We start from the raw sequence: 21410 nt of genomic DNA on the forward strand, positions 1-21410 counted from the left end.
ATAGAAACCAGGATTTACCGCAATCGACACTGGATCACTAGGCCAACACAATAAACATGTGATCACAGACTTTATCATGATTTCCACCAGATCACTAAGCCAAAACAAGCATGGCTGCCACTAGATTTCTCCACCTACATCGTGAGGAATTTTCTTATTTCCCAGTTTCTCAGGATTTACCGCAACCCATAGTCTGATCCAGGGATCACTAGGTCTTAAACCGATACTCCACTCTCTAGGCTTTACCATATCCCGCCATTCACCGACAAGGATTCCTAGGCCTAATAAAAGGCAACCACCTCTAGGCGTTACTGCATATTCCTCCATTAACTGATCGAGGATTCCTAGGCCCATTGAGGCACACAATACCTGCCTTTACCACAACCCACAATCCGGTTCAGGGGTCACTATGCCAATGGCTTTACCGCAATTCATAGTCCGGTTCAGGGATCACTAGACCATGTGTTATTTCTTTCAGAGATTCACCATACTAAACTTTGAATCTATCCGAAAATCCAGCTTAACCAAAATATGAGAACCCCATCACACCATGGCTATCTGGAAATTGTAGAAATTTTGAATAATATGACACATATTCACAGAGATTATCCTGATTATACACTTATAAGCGGAACATGCATAATACATAACCTCCTCTACGTTGATCATCAATTTACAGAAGTAGAAACATTCACAGGCACACATAGAAGCATCAATCAAACTCATTAACACAGTATGTATCCCGGGGAAAGCATCTCGCTAAAAGCCCCAACTATCTGTATATTATATTGATTGAATCATGTAACATTACAAAGTACAATGCTTATCACAAGCAATCCAGTACCAGCTCCACCTGTTACACACAATACAGCTAAGATCTGATCTCCAAATCTATTCCACTGCTTGCCTGCCTCCACTGCTCAATACCTGCTCAAGAACTGATGAGAATGGCTTCCCAAACTCATATTTCACCTCAAAATAATCACTCACACTTTGTTGGACGTGAGCAAAGGCTACAATACTGGGCAAATACGCGAGCAAACTCATTGGCATACTCAATCCCTTGATTGTGCAAGATCTGGTGCACAACTATAGTCACAACTGATAGCAATCTGATTCTCTACCACCTGTCCCTGTTGAACTGAACATGCACTGACATGCAACTGAGTTAACTGATGTATTCATTAGTTGCATTATGAGTTAATAATTAGTTTAACAACTCATCATTAGTCTATCTGCAGTTAGACTAACTACAACTAGCTTAACCAAGTCAAACTGAACACAACTCCATCAACTCCACAATCAACTCCACCAAACTCAACTGATTGAGTTCTAACTGAAGTCATGCATGCAACAACTCAACTGACTCATAAGAAAAGCGTATTTCCTTCTGACAGCTGCATGTGCCACCTCTGTAGCTCAAACTGAAGTGCTCCAAGAGAATAATATCAAGTTTATAGTCCAAATATTATTATGAGACAATAATATTTGACTTTTCTATTTTTGACAGCCAGTCTAAAAATAGACTTTGATCACTCACACTTTCATCAAAAATAGAAGTCTATCTATTTTTCCCAACTTGACCAATCATCCATAAACAACAACCTGCAATCCATAGACATGATCCATATGTCTAAAAATAGACATAGTTTAAAAATAGACTTGCGCCAAAAATAGCCTGCGGGCCCACTTAGTGAAGGCGACTCTTTTCACTAAGCTCCATCATCTTGTTGCACTCTCAACAAGCATTTCTTGTTGCACACTTTTCAACAGAAATGGTAAGGCTAGGTTGAAAACATTGTCACACCTGATAAAACCCATGCCATAACAACAAAGAACCACATGAAATACCATACATGCCAAATCTAGCAAGGAAAGCACACATGCAAATCAATATCTGCAAAGAATCATTATGTAGTTGCTTGATTCTGCTCTTCCTTGCTTGCTCCTTTCTTCCTCTTGCCTATTTTGTCTTTCTTGATCCAACGCCAAAGTGCTCCAAGAAAATTCTAAGATCCAAGAGGGAGAGAGAAAGAATAATGAGAGAGCTCCAAAACTGAACTAACAAAAGGTTGAGCGAAAACCTGCCAACTGATCCTCAGAAGTTTTTTTATTAATGAGGTCTCTATTTTATTTCATTTTCCTCCTCAAATGCAACCTGTGACCTTTCACCTTCCTTTTCTCCTAATTTCCATTATTTAAAAAAATAAACGTTCCAAAAATGTCATTTTGCCTTTTCAAAGTCTTAGCCATTGCCTTTGCCATCATAAACCAAAGTGACACCCACTAGGATGTTTTGCCCACCATTAAGTTTGGAATACGTGTCCCATGACTGTGGTCTTATATTTTGTACATGAATTTTTAACCAGGGCTGTTACAATGCTTATGCATTCTCTTCCATTTTTTTTATTTGCCTTTAGTCATTGCAGAACCTTCTTCAATGCAAGAGGTTAAAAAGAAAAAATAAAGTCAAAGGAATTTAGTTCAAGTTGCATGGTTCACAATTTGTGTCTCAATTGACATGGGTTCAAGTCTTCAGAGACATGTTGGCCTGTGTGGCATTTATGAAATAGTTCTACTAATGGTGGAATAGTGGCAACCATTTCTACGAATTCCCGATTGTGCCTAGTGGAATGTACTCATCACTGTTAAAAAAAAGGAAAAAGAAAATACCAGCAACTCATGATGTGATTAATCTGAAAGACTTTATTGAAATTAGTATGGATCACAAAAATCTAAAATCAAGCAAAAAAAATACGATCGAGAACTATTTTCTAGTGACAATAATAAAATGTGCATTATTGTATTGCAAGATTTTAGGAGATAAATCCATAGTGGACATTAACTTTTATAAAAATAAAAAATAATCTTAGTGTAAGAGACCCCTTGTTTATGGCAAAGGGATCCCTTCTAGGTAGAGATTTGACTACTAAAAATTTATAGAGGTGTGCATACTCTACTCCCCTTTGAATTTAAACCTATGACCTCTTAAAAGAGAAGAAATATTTTTAACTATCAAACCAACTCATGTACCAAACACATGCTCTTAACCATGATATTATCACATATATATTTATATTATGAAGCCTCATCTTTCTAACTTTTTTACAAAATATATATTTTTAAATCTTTTTATAAATATAAAATTACAACATTTTATTAAAAATAATTCAATATAAAGCTTATGAACATTGACTACAACCTCTAAATTAATGATGAGCTTAGATCCATCTTAACTCTGAATCTATGAAGTGTTCAGAGGGAGCAAAATATCTTTTCACTCTAAAAGATGTTTGCATTACAAGAGATTTGATCACTGTTGTCGCTTAGTAGATCCAAAATTGAGATGAATCTAGACTCGTTTAATTATTAATTTTATGTTTTTTAATTAATTTAGATTTAAATTTTATTTTATTTTGACAAAGTCAAATTTTAGTATGAATATTCCCACAGTCAATAACTTGATGTAGATGAAAACTTCTGGTAAACTGTGTGTTGTCATTGAGCTGCCCGACGTTTCAAGTGAACACTTTACCCATTTTCAAGGACATCAAGATTTTAAGAAAAACTTAATATCCCTGAAGATGGGTGAAGCGTTCACCCGAAATGTTAGAGATATCAAAGTCAAATTGTTCAGCATAACATTACAATATCTCTACTATATTAGACTAAGATAACTTTATGTTTTTATTATTATTATTTTTTAAAAATTTAATACTAATTTAATTTAACATTGTGTTGTTTGAATATTTCACAGATAGACCGTATAGTTATTTTCCCTGTCAAATGTTTTCACGGGAGAGCAAATTTTTGTGTTATTTTGATCGAGTCAAAATATTTAATAATACATTACAAATGTTTATCAAAACATTAACAACCTCTCTAAAATACTAAATTAGAAAACTTCTCCCAACATAATAATATCAAATAAAACATACCACCAACATAATCTAAATTATACCCTCAAAATCTCAAAAATTATCTGCCAAAATATAGTACTACTACTACTGTGTATTTGTTTGTAAAATAATAGTACTACTACTGTGCTACATGATATTTGTTTGTAAAATTTTAGCAGAGAAAATTGAGGCTAGTGAAATGAACGGACGCATTGTCGGTCGACAGCGACGTCTTGGACAGATCACAACTACATTTCGTTTCCCGTGCCAAAGTTTCGTCAGATTTCGACACTCACTGTCGAAATTCGAAACCGTCTGTCGCCGTCTACGCACACACGTGTCGGGAAATTACAGGTTCATTCACCCGGAAGTAACGGCGAGCAATAGATTCCAACGGAGCTCCGTCAGAATCGTGTCGGTGAAACGACTGGCCGTTAAATTAACAATAAAGTTCACGGCATTGAATTCCGATTTAACAGAAATTACTACCGAAGTCCAGGTATGCGAACGATGACGTCATCAAGACAGGACACGTGTGGACAGAAGAAGGAGCTGAGTTATTTAAGACTACAAAGCGACACGTCGATCAAGATGCCGATGTGGACAGATCATTAATGCCAGGCTGGCCGAGTTTGAACGTGGGGCCCGCAGCGTAAAATCTAGGCCCATCCCGTTTGACGGGGGATGCGATCGACCCGATCAGTTACGCCGTTCACAGTGGGCATCGAAAACTGGTCTTCCTTATTGTAACAGGAATGTCAGTGAAATTTTCTCTTTCACCGTTTGTTTTTTTTTTTTAAATCGCTTCAAGAGTCCGTACAATCCGCGTACGCTCGAGTTTTTACCGAGAGTAAAAACTGAAAAGCAAAAGTGACTTATCTCACCGGATCCACGCGCTTAGATTTTGGTAGCGAGGAAATCAGTGGCGCGGGTGTCGAGAGGTCGAGCGTTCGAGCCGCCGGAGGGAATGTTAATATCATCGTTCACTGTTGTTTGCCGCTGGGCCTTAAAACCCCAACGCGACTGATTGGGACACTTGGCGGAGCGGCGGTCGTCGATTGGCTCCGGCACGGAAGGCATATCGGAGTTTCAGTTCCCGGGACCTGAAATCCAAGGACGCAGAGGGTAAAATCGGGCTTCTCCGGGACGATTTTGTGAATCCCGCGGTGTTCGAGCGGTGGTGGTTGTTGGCAGGGTCAGAAGGGAGGGAAAGATGACCCGGGAGAGAAATAAATTTGAGGTGCTGAGGATTGGCGTTTAAGCGGGTCAGAATCTTTAAAGGATTCGAAACTCAAACCTCTGCATTCATTTTTGCATTAACTGCCGAGGCATCTCGTCTCAGCCTGGCTGACATTTTGCAAGGCTTGGATTGATAATCTGAACCGACGGTGCTGTAAATAGATGGGAGTTATTGGAGACTCGCAATGGCGGAGGTGCTGAGATGTAAGCTTTTTGCATGAGGATGGAGTTTCGAAACCGTGATGTCACGCCGCCGAGGTCTCGGGTAAAATAAAACGAACGGCTTGGCTTCGGCTCTTCGCAAACCTCGGTTCGAATCCCGTAGGAGTATGCAAAACAGGAAAATAGACGAAGGTACGGGTGGTGGAAATGTGCAAAGGAGAGCCCGCGACTGAGAAGGGGAACTCCAAAGGTGGGCGAGGGCAGATGGGATTGAAATGCCTGGTGGCAGGGGGTCAGATCAAGGCCGAGAAATTCAGGCATCCATCGGTTCCCCTTCCTCGTTCTCGCACCCAGGTTTGGATTATACGCGCCACGTCGACGATCTTGATCTGGACGTGCGTTATTCAGCTCACTGCACTGGGAGAATTATGGGGGCCTCGCATGCTCAAGGGCCTGCCTTCTTGCTTCACTAATCCCGATGAATCCTCTCAGACATTCTTGACCCAGAAATCGCCCGTCCGCCCGAAGATCGTTCTGCCACCCAAGAGTAAGTTTTGATAGACCCCCTTGTGAATGTTGCAGCATTGGCATATTACATAACAGCTGCATTTCTTGCCCATAGGCCCTTGAAAGCCTCTTCCCTAAAGACATTCCTTAGATTCAGGCGATTAGAATTGCGATCCACTTTCAATGGAGGATATGGAACTGGCATTCACCTTCACTTTGCTCTCCAAGAACTCGTGCTTGCAACGATCCAGAGTCCCATATTTGGGCCTCAGCTTCAAAATTTGAGTAATTCCTGAAATTCCATTATTTTTACTGGAAACCCTATTTCTCATGGCTCATATCTCCCCGTTGCTTTGATTATGATACTTTCAGACTTTGGAGAGGTGCTGCACCATAAAAGATCTTGGGATCAGATCGCATTTAGGGGATCAGTCAGGTAATATATGCATCTCAACTGATGCCTACCTCTGTTGGAGATCAGCATTCTCAAATGCTACGAGAGTGGGTGATCGACATTGCCTCCAGATCTCAGGCCCTTTCTCATGATCTTTTTCCAGTCTTCGCCTTCTTTTGTCTTTCCCTAACTCTCACGCTTCATGGCTTGTCCTACTTTGTCGGACAGGCACTAGGCCCTCCTATTGCATCCTGGATCATGCACCTTTTCCAGTCTCAAAGGCCTTTTTTGGCTACCATTGAAAATTGATATATAAATAAAATTGGTTATTGTAAACATTTTTTTTAACTCAAATTGTTGACTGCATGCCATTTTGTATTCTGCTCTATCCTTTATCTGATCACGTCAACTCAAGGGATCAACATTCTACTTAGTTTTTGCTTGTAAATTGTAATTCCCTCTGACTTTTGCTTGTAGATTGTAAATCCTTCTGAATGTTAGGCTGTTTGTTTGACTACATTTTACTTTAAACTTGGCGAGATATGAATCAGAGATGCTTTTGCAAACCCCCTTCTTCCCGATGTGTATGTTATTGAAAGGGGATGCAACTGTCATCTCTTTCAAATGCCCCCCTTGCCTAATCATTCAACTGCTATATGCCTAGCGTACTATTCCTTTTTCATTAAGTCATTCAAGCAAATAGCATTGGAATCTACATAGTGAATGCATTCGACAGGTATTAAATTTGTAGTCGTGTGTAGATTGGGTTTCAAAAGAATTCATGCTTGCAGTCTGGAGCCTCATGGTTGCACTATATTCAAAATCTGAGCAATTGTCCAATGTCCAATTGATTCGTGTATGCTTTGTTGTATCCTCCATTGCCTAAATTAGGACAGATCTATTTAAACCTGGGTCTGATATGCATGAAGCAGGAAGTTGCATATCTCGAGTTCTTGTACTTTGTATGCGTAGCCCTTATGTGATTTTCAGATATGCATGCTAGCTTCGTAACCTTGTTAGTGTCCATGATGTACACAATGGTGGAGGTTATATATCTTGAGTTATAATACTTGATATGTTCGATTTTTATGTGAATATGCATTCTAGCTTCACAACCTTGTTAGTGTCCATGATATGCACAAAGCTGGAAGTTGCATATCTTGAGTTCTAATACTTAATAGGTCCAGCCATTATGTGAATTCCAGATATACAGGCTAGCTTTTCAACCTCGTTAGTGTATTCACTGCATTGAATGTACAGTCTAAATTCAATGCACCATTACACACATGGACAATATACAGAGAGTAAAGAATCGATGGATCACTGCCACCCTCACCTGGCTGTGGAATGCATCCTGCTTCAATTAGTGTGATTATGGCTTACCTCGTATAGGTTTTCTTTCTAGAATTGTTGATTTCAATGCCATTTGCATTCTGCCCCATCTTTCTTCTCATGTCACCTCATGCAATCAACACTCTACTTCATTGTGGTCTGTGCATTGTAAAACCTTCTGGCTCTGGAGCTGGTTGTCTAACTACATTTTAATTTAATTTTGCAGAGAATCAGAGATACTTAAGTAACCTTTTTTGGTTGAAACTTGTATGCAACTCTTAGCCCTTCATAAAGTACATGCTGAACCATCCATACGCAAGTGCATGTGATTTAACTGCAATATATCTAGCCTACTGTACCTTTTCGGTTAATGCATTCATGCTATTAGCAATTTAGCATTTGGAACCACGAAGTGAATGCTTTCAACAGGTATTGAATTAGATATCATGTTTTGGGATTCAACTACGTTAAGTAAGTCATTCATCTATGACCATTTCCATGAGAGGTAGTCGTAACTGACTAATTTCTCATGATTTTTTGAATAGTCCACTTAGCACTCATTGCATCAGGTGATGCTCACAGGGGTGAAGAAGTGGGATTGAAACTAGTGAAATAAATCACATAGCATCAATCATCACTTCAGGGGCTTGCATCCGGTAACTAGGACTTCCCGGGAGGTCACCCATCCCAGATCGCCTCTGGCTCAAGCACGTTTAACTGTGGAGTTTTCCCCACAATCAAGCCCACTTAGCTTGCTACCCCATTTGCAAAACCTTAGCAAGTATTGTGCCTCATGAACCATTCAAGTAGAGTTCCCTTCACTCCTTTGAATTAAGTATTGGGGGTTTTCGCAGTGCTTTCATGTTTACGTTGGTCCCAAAATAGTTAATGCTTGCAATTTGTAACCACATGTTCAAAATCAGAGCAATTTTTTATGCCGAATTGATTCCTGTCCACTTTGCTCTATCTCCATCACCTAAACTAGCGGAAATCCATTTATACCTGTGTCTGATATGCAACTTGAAGTTACAAAGCTGGAGGTTGTGTATCTCAGGTTCCAATTCGTGATACTCTCTCATTTATGCGAACCTGAGATGTGCAACCTAGCTTCATAACCTCAAGGTGCATATTGAAGTAGATCGTGCCAGTGTCCATATTTAATGCACTCAATGCACAATCTAGATTCAATGCACTGCTGCAGACATGCATGAAGAGTTGATGGATCACTGCCACCCCCACCTGGGCTTTAGAGTGCATCTCACTTATCTCAGTACAACTAGTGTACTTTGTATATTATTGACCTTTCTGGAATCGATGAGTTTGTGCCATTTGCATTCTTTTCCATCCTTATTTTGTCATGTCAGAAGCTCATATGATCAACATTTTACTTTATTTTTTCTTTGTACATTGTAAAAAATATGTTCGTTTGAGATTGTTTTACTTCTGAAGTTGGCATGTTCTGAATCAGATATGCTTGAGCAACCCTTTTTTATCTTGAAAAAGATGATACTGTATTACTGAGAGGGATGCCAATTCCATCTGGTCAAAGAGTACATGCAAAACCATTGTTACATTAACATAGCCCTCCCCCTAACTGCCCATTCAAACAAGGCAAGTGCATGAGATACAACTCATATATCTTGCTTTTTACAATCATTTCTTAAGGCAATGAGATCAGCTGAACATTGAACAGCTATAGGGCGCAGAATCAAGAATTTACCAGGGCAAATCTTCAAATGTTCTGGTACATCTTTTTTGTCATAAGTAGTGGAGTGTTTTCATCCTGATTACTGCTAGACACCTCAAACAGATTATGTGGCAGCACCAAGGATCCCTGAGAAGGGAAGCCCTCCAATAGAGTTGTGATATAATCATGCCTATAAAATGTCCTTGGATACAAGTTCAGTCCTCCTTAGCAAATGGGCACCTCCAGAAAACATGGCCAACATCTTCGTGATTCTCACTACAGCTGCAATTCCTTTCTGTTGATGTCATTTTATGAAGGGTTCTGTTAGTTGATAGTGCCATGTTATTAGCATGTCATTTTAAGTTTAAATTCAATACATTTTAAAATCATTCCGTTACAAAGTGCCTCTAGACTGATATCTTTTGGGTTGATTCCTGCTTACTACAGGAGTGTACAAAAACAATGGTTATCTTCTGGTGTCTTGCAATGGAGGCCTAAATCAGATGCGAGCAGCGGTATGTGTGCTGCTGTACTCAACAGTTGTGTTCCAGACAGGATTTATCGTCTGTAAGATATGTTGTGACTTAGAAGTTTTCTTTAAGTTTAGAGTGTGTCTATTTTGTATGAATATGGGAATCTTTGTATAGCCTGACTATTGTTTCCCTCTGATTAATTACAGATATGCGACATGGTTGCTATTGCAAGGTATCTTAATGTGACCTTGGTTGTCCCAGAACTGGACAAAACATCATTTTGGGCAGACCCAAGGTAAAGTTAATTGGTGATAATCATATAATAGATTGAAGGATTGTTGAGCTTTTTCAGTGTTGGTATACTTTTTTCTATGTAAATAGTGGTGGGGAGGTTTTATTATCTGGAATAATTTGCCCGTTCTTAATTAAAATTCTGAATTTCTATATGGACAGTGAATTCAAAGACATATTTGATGTAGATCACTTTATTACATCGTTGAGAGATGAAGTTCGAATACTCAAAGAACTTCCCCCAAGACTAAAGAACAGAGTACAGCAGGGAATGGTACCTTCCATGCCTCCTGTGAGCTGGTCAAACATATCGTACTACCTTCATCAGGTAGAGTAGATGCAGTCTGGTGATTTATGGGTGACGTATAACAATCTGTATTCTATGAAGTTTTAACAATTTGCTTTCTCGTCAGCAACCTAAGTATATTACTCTCCGTTCTGCAGATTCTTCCACTGATACAGAAATACAAAGTTCTGCATTTGAACAAGACAGATGCACGGCTGGCTAATAATGGTTTACCCTTAGAGATCCAAAAGCTACGTTGTCGTGTAAATTACCATGCTCTTCGGTTTACTGCAAAAATTGAAGAGTTAGGCCGAAGGTTATTAAAAATGTTGGGTGAAAATGGGCCATTTTTGGTTTTACATCTTCGGTATGAAATGGATATGCTGGCTTTCTCTGGCTGTACTCATGGCTGTACTGATGAGGAGGCTGAGGAACTTACCAGAATGAGGTGAGTTGTAGTTCACAATGATGAAAGAATCCTTCCTTGTGAAATCATTTCCAAGGTTTTATTTAACTGTAATAACATGCAACTCCCTGTCAGGTATGCATATCCATGGTGGAAGGAAAAAGTCATAAACTCTGAATTGAAACGACTGGATGGCTTATGTCCCTTGACACCAGAAGAGACAGCACTGGTTTTGCAGGCATTTAATTTTGACAGAAGTATGCAAATTTATATTGCAGCTGGGGAAATATATGGTGGCCAAAGGAGGATGTCTGCCCTATCTGCAGCTTATCCCAAAATGGTATGTTAAGTTATTAAAGGCTGCCTTGTCATTTGATACTTTTGGAAGGTATTTGTCTTTGATTTTCTAGGCCATATTTTAATGAGAAAGGTTTAACAGGTTAGAAAAGAAATGCTTCTTAATCCTGAGGATTTGAGGCCTTTCCAAAATCACTCATCCCAAATGGCTGCTTTGGATTATATTGTCTCCCGAGAGAGTAATGTGTTTGTCCCAACATATGATGGAAATATGGCAAAAGTTGTTGAAGGGCACCGAAGGTAGATGTTACAGATCCTTAACTCTTGTATTCATGCAACTAGGCACATGGATTTTGGTTGACTAATAATTTAATTGCGATTTTATTATATGGTTAAAATCCACAACCTATTTAACTACTGTTTCAATTTAACTAACATCGTTAAGTCATAGACAAATATCTTGAGCATGGCACGTTTTTGTTCACCATGGATTTAAGTTTTTACTTATTTTATGGTTCATTGCTTTCTGCAGATTCTTAGGATTTCGGAAAACAATCTTGCTGGACAGGAAACGTCTGGTTGGACTTTTTGACCAATATAAGAATGGGTCCTTAAACTGGGATGAATTTGCCTTTTCTGTTAAGGAAGTACACGCAGAGCGGATGGGAGAACCAACAAAAAGAATAGTTATTCCTGATAGACCAAAGGAAGAGGACTATTTCTATTCAAATCCCGAGGAATGCTTGCAACAGCCTTCTGATCTTCAACGCAGTTCCTTTTAGTTCTTTTCATTATTTTATTATTTATCACATGAGTCTCCTGTTCCTACAAGAGGGACTATTTCAGTTATAGATGATCTCTGGAAATCCATCTGCTCAGTTATGTTAATGCTTTGGAGGATTCATGGTTTATTCATACCTTAAAAAGCGCTCTTTAGATTATTTTCAGCAAGTCAGAGCTAGAACAACTTTGAGAATGTGAAGATGGGTGCCTTCATGAGCCTTACGCTCAGATGTCATTTGCGCATGTGTTCGACTGAAAGTAAAGGAGTGTTCTTTTGTTTCAGAGTTCATCATAGTTGCGGGTTGGTATAACATCATCTTCCAGAGTAAAACGAGCCTGTAATTATAGCCAGGTCAATCTATTTTTCCTCTATCTGAGTCGTACTTGATGAGATCATCATTGTGTACAGTTCTCAACATGGTGCCAGAGAAGGTATAATCACACAATCAAATGTGTGGATTCTGGAAGACAGCTAGTGACATACGAAATGAATTATATTTATTGTCAGATCACATCTAGAGGCATTGGCCATCACCGGATCTAGTTGGCATGGTCTTCGGACGAATACAAGAGAAAGGTTTCATCTCTTGATATCTTGTTATTGATCTAGACCTAGTAAGTTCCATTGATTGTTATACTATGCAATAAAAATCACATAAGCAATCTGTTGCTTTTACAGAAACTCCATATTGACGCAAGTGCTTGAGAATTTGACATTTCCACTGCTACTACCCCATGTATATGAGCGGAAAATTGTCTTTAGTAAAACAATGATTTTTTCAGCTGCATTAAGCTCTAAAAAATCCTTAAATTCAAGTCCAAGGCACCGGCATAGTATATATGCATGCACAGAGTCTCTGTGGTAATCAATTATGCATGTACAGCTGAGCTTTGAAATTGTTTCCTACTATACCTCTGACGCCGGGGTGTATATATAACACCTTATTCCCGTCCTGGGATAAAGTCTGGACATACTGTTTATTTTCAATTAGCAACCGAGCTATACTTTTAGGCTGTATGATTTGTAAGTTTTGAAAATCACGGGAAAAATTAGATTATTATCTGTCGCAGTTTAAGATGTGCTTGATTTTGATGCTTAAAGGATATTAGGCGTTTCTGCCATGCTGCATGTCCTTAACCCAAAAAACGGCTTTTGCTGGTGGATGGCAGAATTTATTAACACAATTCATGCAAAGAAAACATTTTGGATGCCTTAGAAGAAAGCTTACATCAAGGGTCATAGGGGCCAGCCATTGATGCAGTTGTAAATTTTTATGTTGTTAAAAGATAATATATTGAAATTATTTATAAATTCTTAAGATTTAATATAAACTGGAAACATATGTCAGTAATTTGAACCATTATAATAACCGTGTAGAAGTAGCTTTTAGTATCTCATTACAAGGTAATTATATATTTTTGTAAATTTATCCGCAAATAGGACGTACATCTAAAGGCAATTTGCTTATATTCTAAGTGTGGTATCATTTATTTCAAAGTTTATTTATTTATATTAATATGAAGGGTTTTTTCGGTTTGTTAAGTTGCGGGAATTTTGAAATGACTATGTTTAATTTTTGGTTTGAGAAATCATGATTTAGGGGTATTTAAGCTATCAAAATCACCTGGAAATCGCACTGGCTGGGTCACATTACAAAGTTTCTTAACAGTAAATCCCATCATTGTCTATTCTATGCCTCGTGAGCTTTAATATGAAGACTTGATTTGATTTAAAACTTTAAAATAACTTTTGTAAGTTGTAGTTTGTTAATTTGTTTTTGGTAAAGAGAATTGATATTTTTACTTTTAGTTTAGAATTTTTTTGTGGAAAATTTAAGGGATGTTTCCCTGTATTCATAAATATCACTTCTAATAAATCTGTGAGTGTAAACTAGTGCATCTAATTTGGGGACGCAGAAGCTTACCATCCAACAACACAATTATTGGTTGAGCTAAGTCCTTTGGCCCAGTTGGTATTTTTCATGATGTATCTGGGTATTAATTATTTTAACTTGCACAATGTAAGTGGAGGTGGAGGTGGCACTCTATTTGTCATCATGTATTTGTGTTTTGATTAACTGATTGGTATTTGTCTTTTTTTTTTCCAAGGAAAACTTGAGCATAAACTACTTCACATTTACAAATAACACTTTCAGTAAATCTGTCAGTATAGATTAGTGTTTGGGATCCAAACTAGGCACTTTTTAGCATGGAACTAGCTAATGTCCAAGAAAATTGGTGACAAGTAATTGAGCAGGCCCCTTGGGCTCAATTGCTATTTTCATTATGTATTTGAATTTATAATTATTATAACTTGCACTTTGTAAATGTAGGTGGCATTTGTATTTCTCATCATGTATTTAGGTTGCAAGTTGTTGTTGTTGTTTTGTTTGTTTGTTTGTTTGTTTTTGTGTTTTTGTTGGTAAATTCACAACTTTATTTTACACAAATGTATATGTGTAAACCATCTCAAGGAATGAATCCTTGACTAGCTCTAGCTTTGCTTGAGTGGAAATGAAGCTTAGAGTACTAGTCATGGATCAGATTGTAATGCCAAAATGCCATGGATTGAGCTGGTGGTAGCCAAGTTCATTACAAAAGACACACAATTTCCTATAAAAGCCATGATAACCAAGTTGTAGACATGCAAAAAAACTATAAACTGTACGTGTTAATAGGCTTAATTATGGTGGCTTGCCCCACAAAGAGACCATGCAATCAATCAACCAGTAGGGGCATGATGTGCAGAGTAGCCAAGAGGGTGGTGGTGGATCTTTATCTCAGAGCAATGCGGTTTCTTATCTTTGTAGTTGGCCGCCCATGATTTGGTAAAACAGGGGGAGCTCCTCCATGCGAAGGATGAGCTTGTCCCTGCTCTCATTACGACCAAACAAGACCCTTCCCAATAAGTCTTTTGATATGCCAATATAAATTCAATGTGTGTAGGTTAGCGAACTCTTGGTCTGCCCAGATTGGGAACCCAATCCTCCACATCTTCCATAACTTTTGAGTTCGACATTTCGGTGCTCTCGTTAAATAGTTCTTGCGTAATTTTTGATAATTCATGTTGAACAACCAAGGGAGTGTTCTCATTGAAACGGTCTGTTGAGGCTCGAGCTTGTGAGTTAACTGGAGGATTGTCGCCCCCTCCTATTTTCAAACATGCTCTCTCCCTCGACATTAGAGAAAAAGTAGGGAAAGTGCAATGGTATTAGTTGGAGCATGAGGTGGAAGGAGCAGTGGAGAGAGGTGAAGGAAACCAAGGAGTATGAGGTGTGAGTGCAAAAGGGAGATACACAAAGTGGGGGCGAGCTCTTAAATGGAGATTGACAAGCCCATGATTGTTTCATTGCAAGCAATACAAATTGGAAGGGAAATTAGAAATAAATAAATAACGATGAGTACAATAGTATACTTGAGTGAGGCTGGTTGCAATCGGGGCAAAGGGAATTGTATCATCTGCAACCAAGAGAAGGATGATGTGAAGAGCGCTGAGGGTAACCCACTACTTTTAAAGACAAAGCTTTTCCCTTTGTGTCTTCTGAGTATCTAGCCGAGCGAGTATAAATGCTTTTGAGAATAGGCAACCTGCCCAACTTGTCATGTGTGTACGTCGAGTCACTTTGGAAACTTCCTACCATTGAAGGAGAGCCTCCATTTTCATCTTTGCCTAGTAAATGCATACAAGAGAATGGCTTCCCCCCAACTTGCCTTCGCTCAGGGAACTTCAATGCAATCCCCAGCTTCTTTGCAATTCGATGCGCAAGTGGAAACCTTGCACTTTAATTTTTCCAAAGGGCTCCTCGTTGGTGTTATCACTCTGATAATTCCTTTGAAGTAATAAGAAGGAACCAATGGTAACCACTATTCACTTTTGGAGATTAGGACCTAGCCTTCTTGATGCTCAGATAGGGCTCTCTCTTTAAGATTTAACTTTGTTTTAGTTAAAAAGTTTTAGGCTAGCTATGATTGTTCAAAGGGTTTTGATTTGTTTGAGATTGGGTGGTGGGATCTCTTAAACAGATGGATAAATCTATGCCTTTTGGACCATTGGGCTATGGAGTCAGCTGATAAGGAAGCAAGGTTGGATAAACTCACTAAAGGGGATGTTCCAAGGGCAAGATAACAGAGTATATTTTAGAATGTTTGGGACAAAGGGGTGAAAGGGTTTCACTCAGAGGGTGAGAGTAGTTGAGGGTTTTCATACCCGGATAATGAAGGAAGAAGGAAAGGGTAATCGAAATCAAAGGGCTGTTAAGAATCCTATAACCTGGATTATTCATGAAATCAATTTAAACCAAAGAGCAATTAAGAATTCTTTAATTTAAATATTAGAAGAAAACATTCAAATGCTTAACTGTTAAAATAGAGTGTGATTTAAACAAGTTCTGAAATATTATTCTAGTTATAGCATTTAGATTGAAACACATAAAATTATGAATAACTTTGAGAAATTGACAAAGACACATGAAAATACTTGTTTGAAATTCGCTCAACACATGAATCCTTGGAACAGTCTAATCTTTATTAATCAATCTAGCTCGCTGGCCCATCAACTGATACAATAATTTTTTGGGTCTTCTTGATCAAAGTCTATAGAAATGTCTAATAGAATGCACCCTTACATACTTTGAATTGTGAAGTATTTATACAAAAGTTTATTACAAAATATCTCAAACTAATTTGAGATTTAATCTAGGAAATAAAAGTATCTTCTTGCAAGAAGATAGAATTGCTTCATGCTATCCCTTTTATTTTGGTACCGCTGGTTTTTATGGTTTGATTTTAGCCCTTTATGTTGCTTTGTTGTTTGATCTTTCACGTTAGAAGCTTCATTTACTTTAGGCTTTCATCTGATACACTTTAACTCCGCTGATCTGTCTTCATCTTTTTACTTGATTATTTTACTTTTACTGTACATTAACTTTTTTACTACATATTTCGTACAGTAAATCAGTTAATTTCTCCCATGCTTCAACATCAGGCAATCGGATTTTTAGCATCCTCCGATATATTTCATTTGCCTAGGTGTACTTGGCAAAAGTAGGCTTATTGATAAACAAGTGTTTTACCTCATGCTGGAGGTAAAACAAGTTTTCAAATGTCTGGTAGAGTACTTTGACTTTTGGCACTGCCTTGATTGATGATGTATTGACTTGTTCTGTTGCTAGCTCTCTGATTTTGCTGTTGTAATCCTCCTGTGTCATGAGCTTGTCATTTATTACTAAGGGACTGGGTAACCCATTCTCTCTCAAAATTTGAAACTTAGCCATAAATTTGTCAATGGCTACTTGCATATTCTGACATTTGTCCTCCAAGTTTAGCATTAAGTTTCTCTTGGAGATGACTTTTTTTATTTCCAAAATTGTCTCTATTTTGTCCTCTATTTCCAATTCTTGAAGTTCATATTTATTCTCACTGCTAACGAACTGGATAATTTTGGTAGCTTCTTCTGGTATTTCTCCTAATTCTTCTTTTACTCTTAGATGGCTTATGTAGCCTTCTTTATTAAATCTATTTGTTCAAAAATCCCCTGGATAGATGGCCAAATATCATTGACAGAGTCAATGATATTGGCCCATAGTAGTTCCTATTCTACCCAATGGGTTCTTTCAGTGTTAGGTCTCTCCATGGCTTTCAATCTCTCACTCATCCTGGCAGCTTTTTGTACTTCTTCTTTGTGCATGATTTTGGCAAGCTTGTAATCAGTTTCTAAGCTTGTCACCTTTTCCTTGAGCTTATTCATCTTTGTTGTCTGTATGGACATTTCTTCCATAGCTCTAACCAACTTTGCTGATTTTTCACCTGATATACCTGCTGCTGATGTAGACTGTTGAAACCGGTTGTGCTGTGGCCATTTGAGCTGTGGGAGCCAATGTGGAAGGAACATATGTTGAGACTGCTGGGATGACATTAACTGATGTAGTGCCAAGATCACTTTGCTTCAATTGGATTAAACTGTCCAATTCCTTCTCTGTCTCCCTTAACTGAGCATTTAGTTTGAGGACTAAGTCCATCAGCTTTTTATGCCTTGTTTGATTTTCCAATACTTCATGTGCCTGGGGATGCTGCAGTTGAGGTATTTCCAATTGCTTTTTGAGTGCTGCAATGTCATCATTCTTTTTCTGGATCAGTGGTTCAGTAGCTTTGATGTCTTTGGGATCATGTCCCAATTCAATCACTAAGTCTTCCAAAGACTTGATTCTAGTGTCTTTGGCCTGTGAGGAGGCCTTCTCCAACTAACACTGGGCTGAAATGTTGTTCAATGAATTTCGCAATTGATGGACAACTATGGATTTTCCTGTAAGGGTAGAGTAAATCATTTCTCCAGTCTGTTTGTGAAATTCAATTTGGTTAATGGGATTAATATCCCTTGCGAATACTTCAAAATCGATCTTCTTGAAATACGATGATGTCCTTGGTTGTTGTGCAGTTGGTTTTGCGAAAGACATTTGCATCTTTCCTTCCTTGATATCAAAAGCTGATATCAACCTGGTTTGATTGGTAGGTGTAAGCTTGAGATAATATGCATAAAACTGTGCCTTTAGTTTCTCATTTCTCATTTTGATTTCTTTGAACTTGTCCTTAATGTTTTTATCCCTATCAGCAGGCCTACTAAATGAGGAGACTTCTACACTGAGCTGCCTTTCCAACATTTGAGTTTGTGAAGTAGATGGCTTCTGTGTTTCCTCAGATGGAGCTGTGCCCTTGCTTATGTTTAACTCAGTATCAATTATTTCTACTGAGCCTTTTGTGTCTTCCTATTCTAAAACAAGATTGAGTATTGGCCTTTTGCTCTGGTTGGCTTCATATTGTACATTTGAAGTTTCTATACCTGAACTGAAGGCTCCCTCTCTCTTCCTCTTGGGATTCTTTTCTTCATTTTGAGGAGTCTGCAAAATAGTTGAGGTACTCATGGTTCCTTCTTGCTCTAGTACTTGCAGGAATGAGCTTTCATCAAGCTCTCTCTAAATTAAACAAGGTATTTTCAACATCTACTTTTGTGTTATCCCTGTCTATGAGAGTGTTTTCTAACCACTCAAATTGGTTGGCATATCTTTCAATTTCTGGTATGGGGTGATGAATGTAAGGTCCCAATTTGATCTTTTGTCTTAGTTTGGTAATAAACCCTTGGGGGTCATACCTCCACATGAAACTGCTCTGAAACTTCATTTGTTGCAGAATTTGATCTGCTTCATGCCCTGCTTCTCTAGAATTGCAAATGAAAAGGCCTAACTGATTTTTGACTTTCAACTGAGTTCTTTTCTTGGTTGAGACAAAATTGACTTCATCAGAGTTCATTATTTTCCTATAATACTCTAAAGCAAATAACCTCATGGGAAGGTATTTGGGCAGTGTGTGGGGCTAGCTAGCGACCATAGATTCTTATTTTAATGTGATTTTGGTGAAGGTACCAATTTTCCACCTTACTTTGCTTAGACAATTGGAGAACTCTTTTGATTTATTGACCTATTCTAGGTGGAAGGCTTTCTGTCAACATGGTCATGACTAGATGGACAAAAGAGTCAATGAAGTTTGTATAGGTGTATGGTGATGAATACGTGTGGAAAAGTGGTGTCCAAAATATAATAGACCTAGGCTGGCCTTTGGTATCTAGCTTCTGGAGGGTGAAGGGAAATCTGTCTCACTGATAATACAAAAACATATGATAAAGTATAGATGAGTATTTGAATACTATCTCATTGTGCATTCTGGTAAACTGTTCATGCATCCTTTTAGCTATGAATTGGACATAATTGTACAAAGTAGCAGGAGGTTTTCCTGGGGTGAAAATGGTCATGAAGGCCAGGTTGAGCTCATCAACAAATTCATCAGTGGTACAACCCAGAATACATAATATCCCCTTTTAGAGAAAATGACAGATACATATGGAGGGGCATCTTTGGGAATGTGCTGCTTTTCTACAATGAAAGTTTGAAATATTTGGGCCAGTTTAGATGGACTCAATTTGGTGCACTGGTCTAACAAATCCTCAATGGAGAGTGGGGTCAGGTTTGGACCAGGTTGGATTTGCAACATCTCATGAATTGATTCAGCTGTAATTGTGAACAAGACTTTTTGGTCTGGGGACATTATAGCTCTCTAGCTGGGAATGTAACAAACATGGCACATATGGACAATCTCAGGAAAAATATGTACTTGTGGAAATTGGTATTTGGGCAAATTGGAGTCCCAAAGGCCAATGTCACCAGAATGGTTCAATATCTGTGTTTACTCAAACAATGAATTTTAAGCAGGGCTTCATATGCACTTGTATCTCTGATTTGAAAATCCTTGACCACCTCCTTGCCCACCAGTGGGAGGTGGTCAAGGTCCAAATGGGGAGTTGTGATAGGTTTGACATCCATGGCGACGGGGGCAATCATAATTAAGTTCTTATGGATTTGAATTTGACAATACAGGTTTATTCAGAGGTTTTGAAGGAAACTGGAAGCTTTCATAAGGGTTTGGGCACAACGTTTTAAATTTAAAGAAATTTCAATTAATTTTACTTAATTAAAACACTTTAAATACTAAACGTTTTCAAATTGAAAGGGTTGTCTAGTAATTTGTCTTCAAATACCTGGAATTTGGTGAATTAACTTCAAATTTCGGTGTTCTCGACAACCGCAGAAGTTCAGAGGGCTCTGGTACAGACTGGGATGTTGATTAGGGTCTCTGCAACTTTTTGAAGAGTGGAATTTGAGGTCAATTGGTGAATTCAACATTTGCAAGAGTCACACTAGTTTGCAGAGGTTTACACAGAAAATGAACGAAAAAAGGCGAAATGGGGCTTCTTGGCCTTTTTATTGAGCAACGGTCATTTTTCGGCGGGTAATTCTCAAATGAACAGTGGGTGGTTTTTCGGGTTGAGTGGGGAGGCGGTTTCCCAAGCCATCGCACCGCTTTTATGGAAGTGACAGTGTTTCGGAGGGGTCACTCGAGATATGCTAGCGCTTGACACATAATAGATGGGGGGCCGGGAAAAACCCCTTTATTGGCCGGGTAAAGGTTGGCCATCGGGTGAACCCGATATAGCTATGGACCATCGAATGTGGACGCTGATGATCAGACAATAGTTAGGTGAGGGATGTGCGTGGATGATATGAGCATAGGTTTCTGGGGGAGGGGGGGCAAGAGTTTAATCCTTGGCGGTTTGGGATTAATTACAAGTTAATTATGAGTTTAAATGATCAGGTTGGGCTTAATGATGAGATTATTTCAGCTTTACCGCGAAGTGGTGGATTATCTCAGTTTTGTCGGGAATATGGGATAAAGTATATTTTATAGCTAAACTAAGGGTTGGGGTATTATTTACAGGATTTATTTATATTCGGGAAAAGTTATATCGAGAACTATAATATTATGTTAAAAATTAATATGAAATGAAATAAGTGGAGTGAACATACGACTAAGCATAATGTAACATTTGTGCATTTTATTCACATACACTTTATATTTAGGATTAAATCTTTTTGTGGGTTGTTTGAATGAAATGGAATTTTCACTTGGGGTTGTTTACTTTTACTAGGCAAATAAAGTTTAACCTTAGGAAAAAGGGTTTTATTAGGGTAATGAGGGGAAATAAATTTTATGAATAGAATTCTAACACTTGATGTCCATAAGTCATTAAGCCGAGGGTCTGGTCCCACC

General features: G+C 38.4%; 1 protein-coding gene across 1 annotated transcript; it reads left to right on the forward strand.

The window, feature by feature from the left end:
• Positions 1-4798: 4798 nt before the first annotated feature.
• On the forward strand, positions 4799-12819 carry LOC149183760 (rhamnogalacturonan I rhamnosyltransferase 1-like). Its single transcript, XM_089417232.1, has 8 exons — positions 4799-5847; positions 9668-9735; positions 9900-9988; positions 10147-10312; positions 10429-10718; positions 10812-11016; positions 11116-11273; positions 11506-12819. The coding sequence occupies exons 1-8, from the start codon at positions 5508-5510 to the stop codon at positions 11753-11755; spliced, it is 1566 nt and encodes a 521-aa protein (XP_089273358.1). The 5' UTR covers positions 4799-5507; the 3' UTR covers positions 11756-12819.
• The last annotated feature ends 8591 nt before the right edge of the window (positions 12820-21410 follow it).

The sequence above is a fragment of the Pinus tabuliformis genome, chromosome 3_2 (assembly GCF_031772625.1).
Source record: "Pinus tabuliformis cultivar Carrire ecotype Pingquan chromosome 3_2, CPIR1, whole genome shotgun sequence".
Taxonomy (NCBI): domain Eukaryota; kingdom Viridiplantae; phylum Streptophyta; class Pinopsida; order Pinales; family Pinaceae; genus Pinus; species Pinus tabuliformis.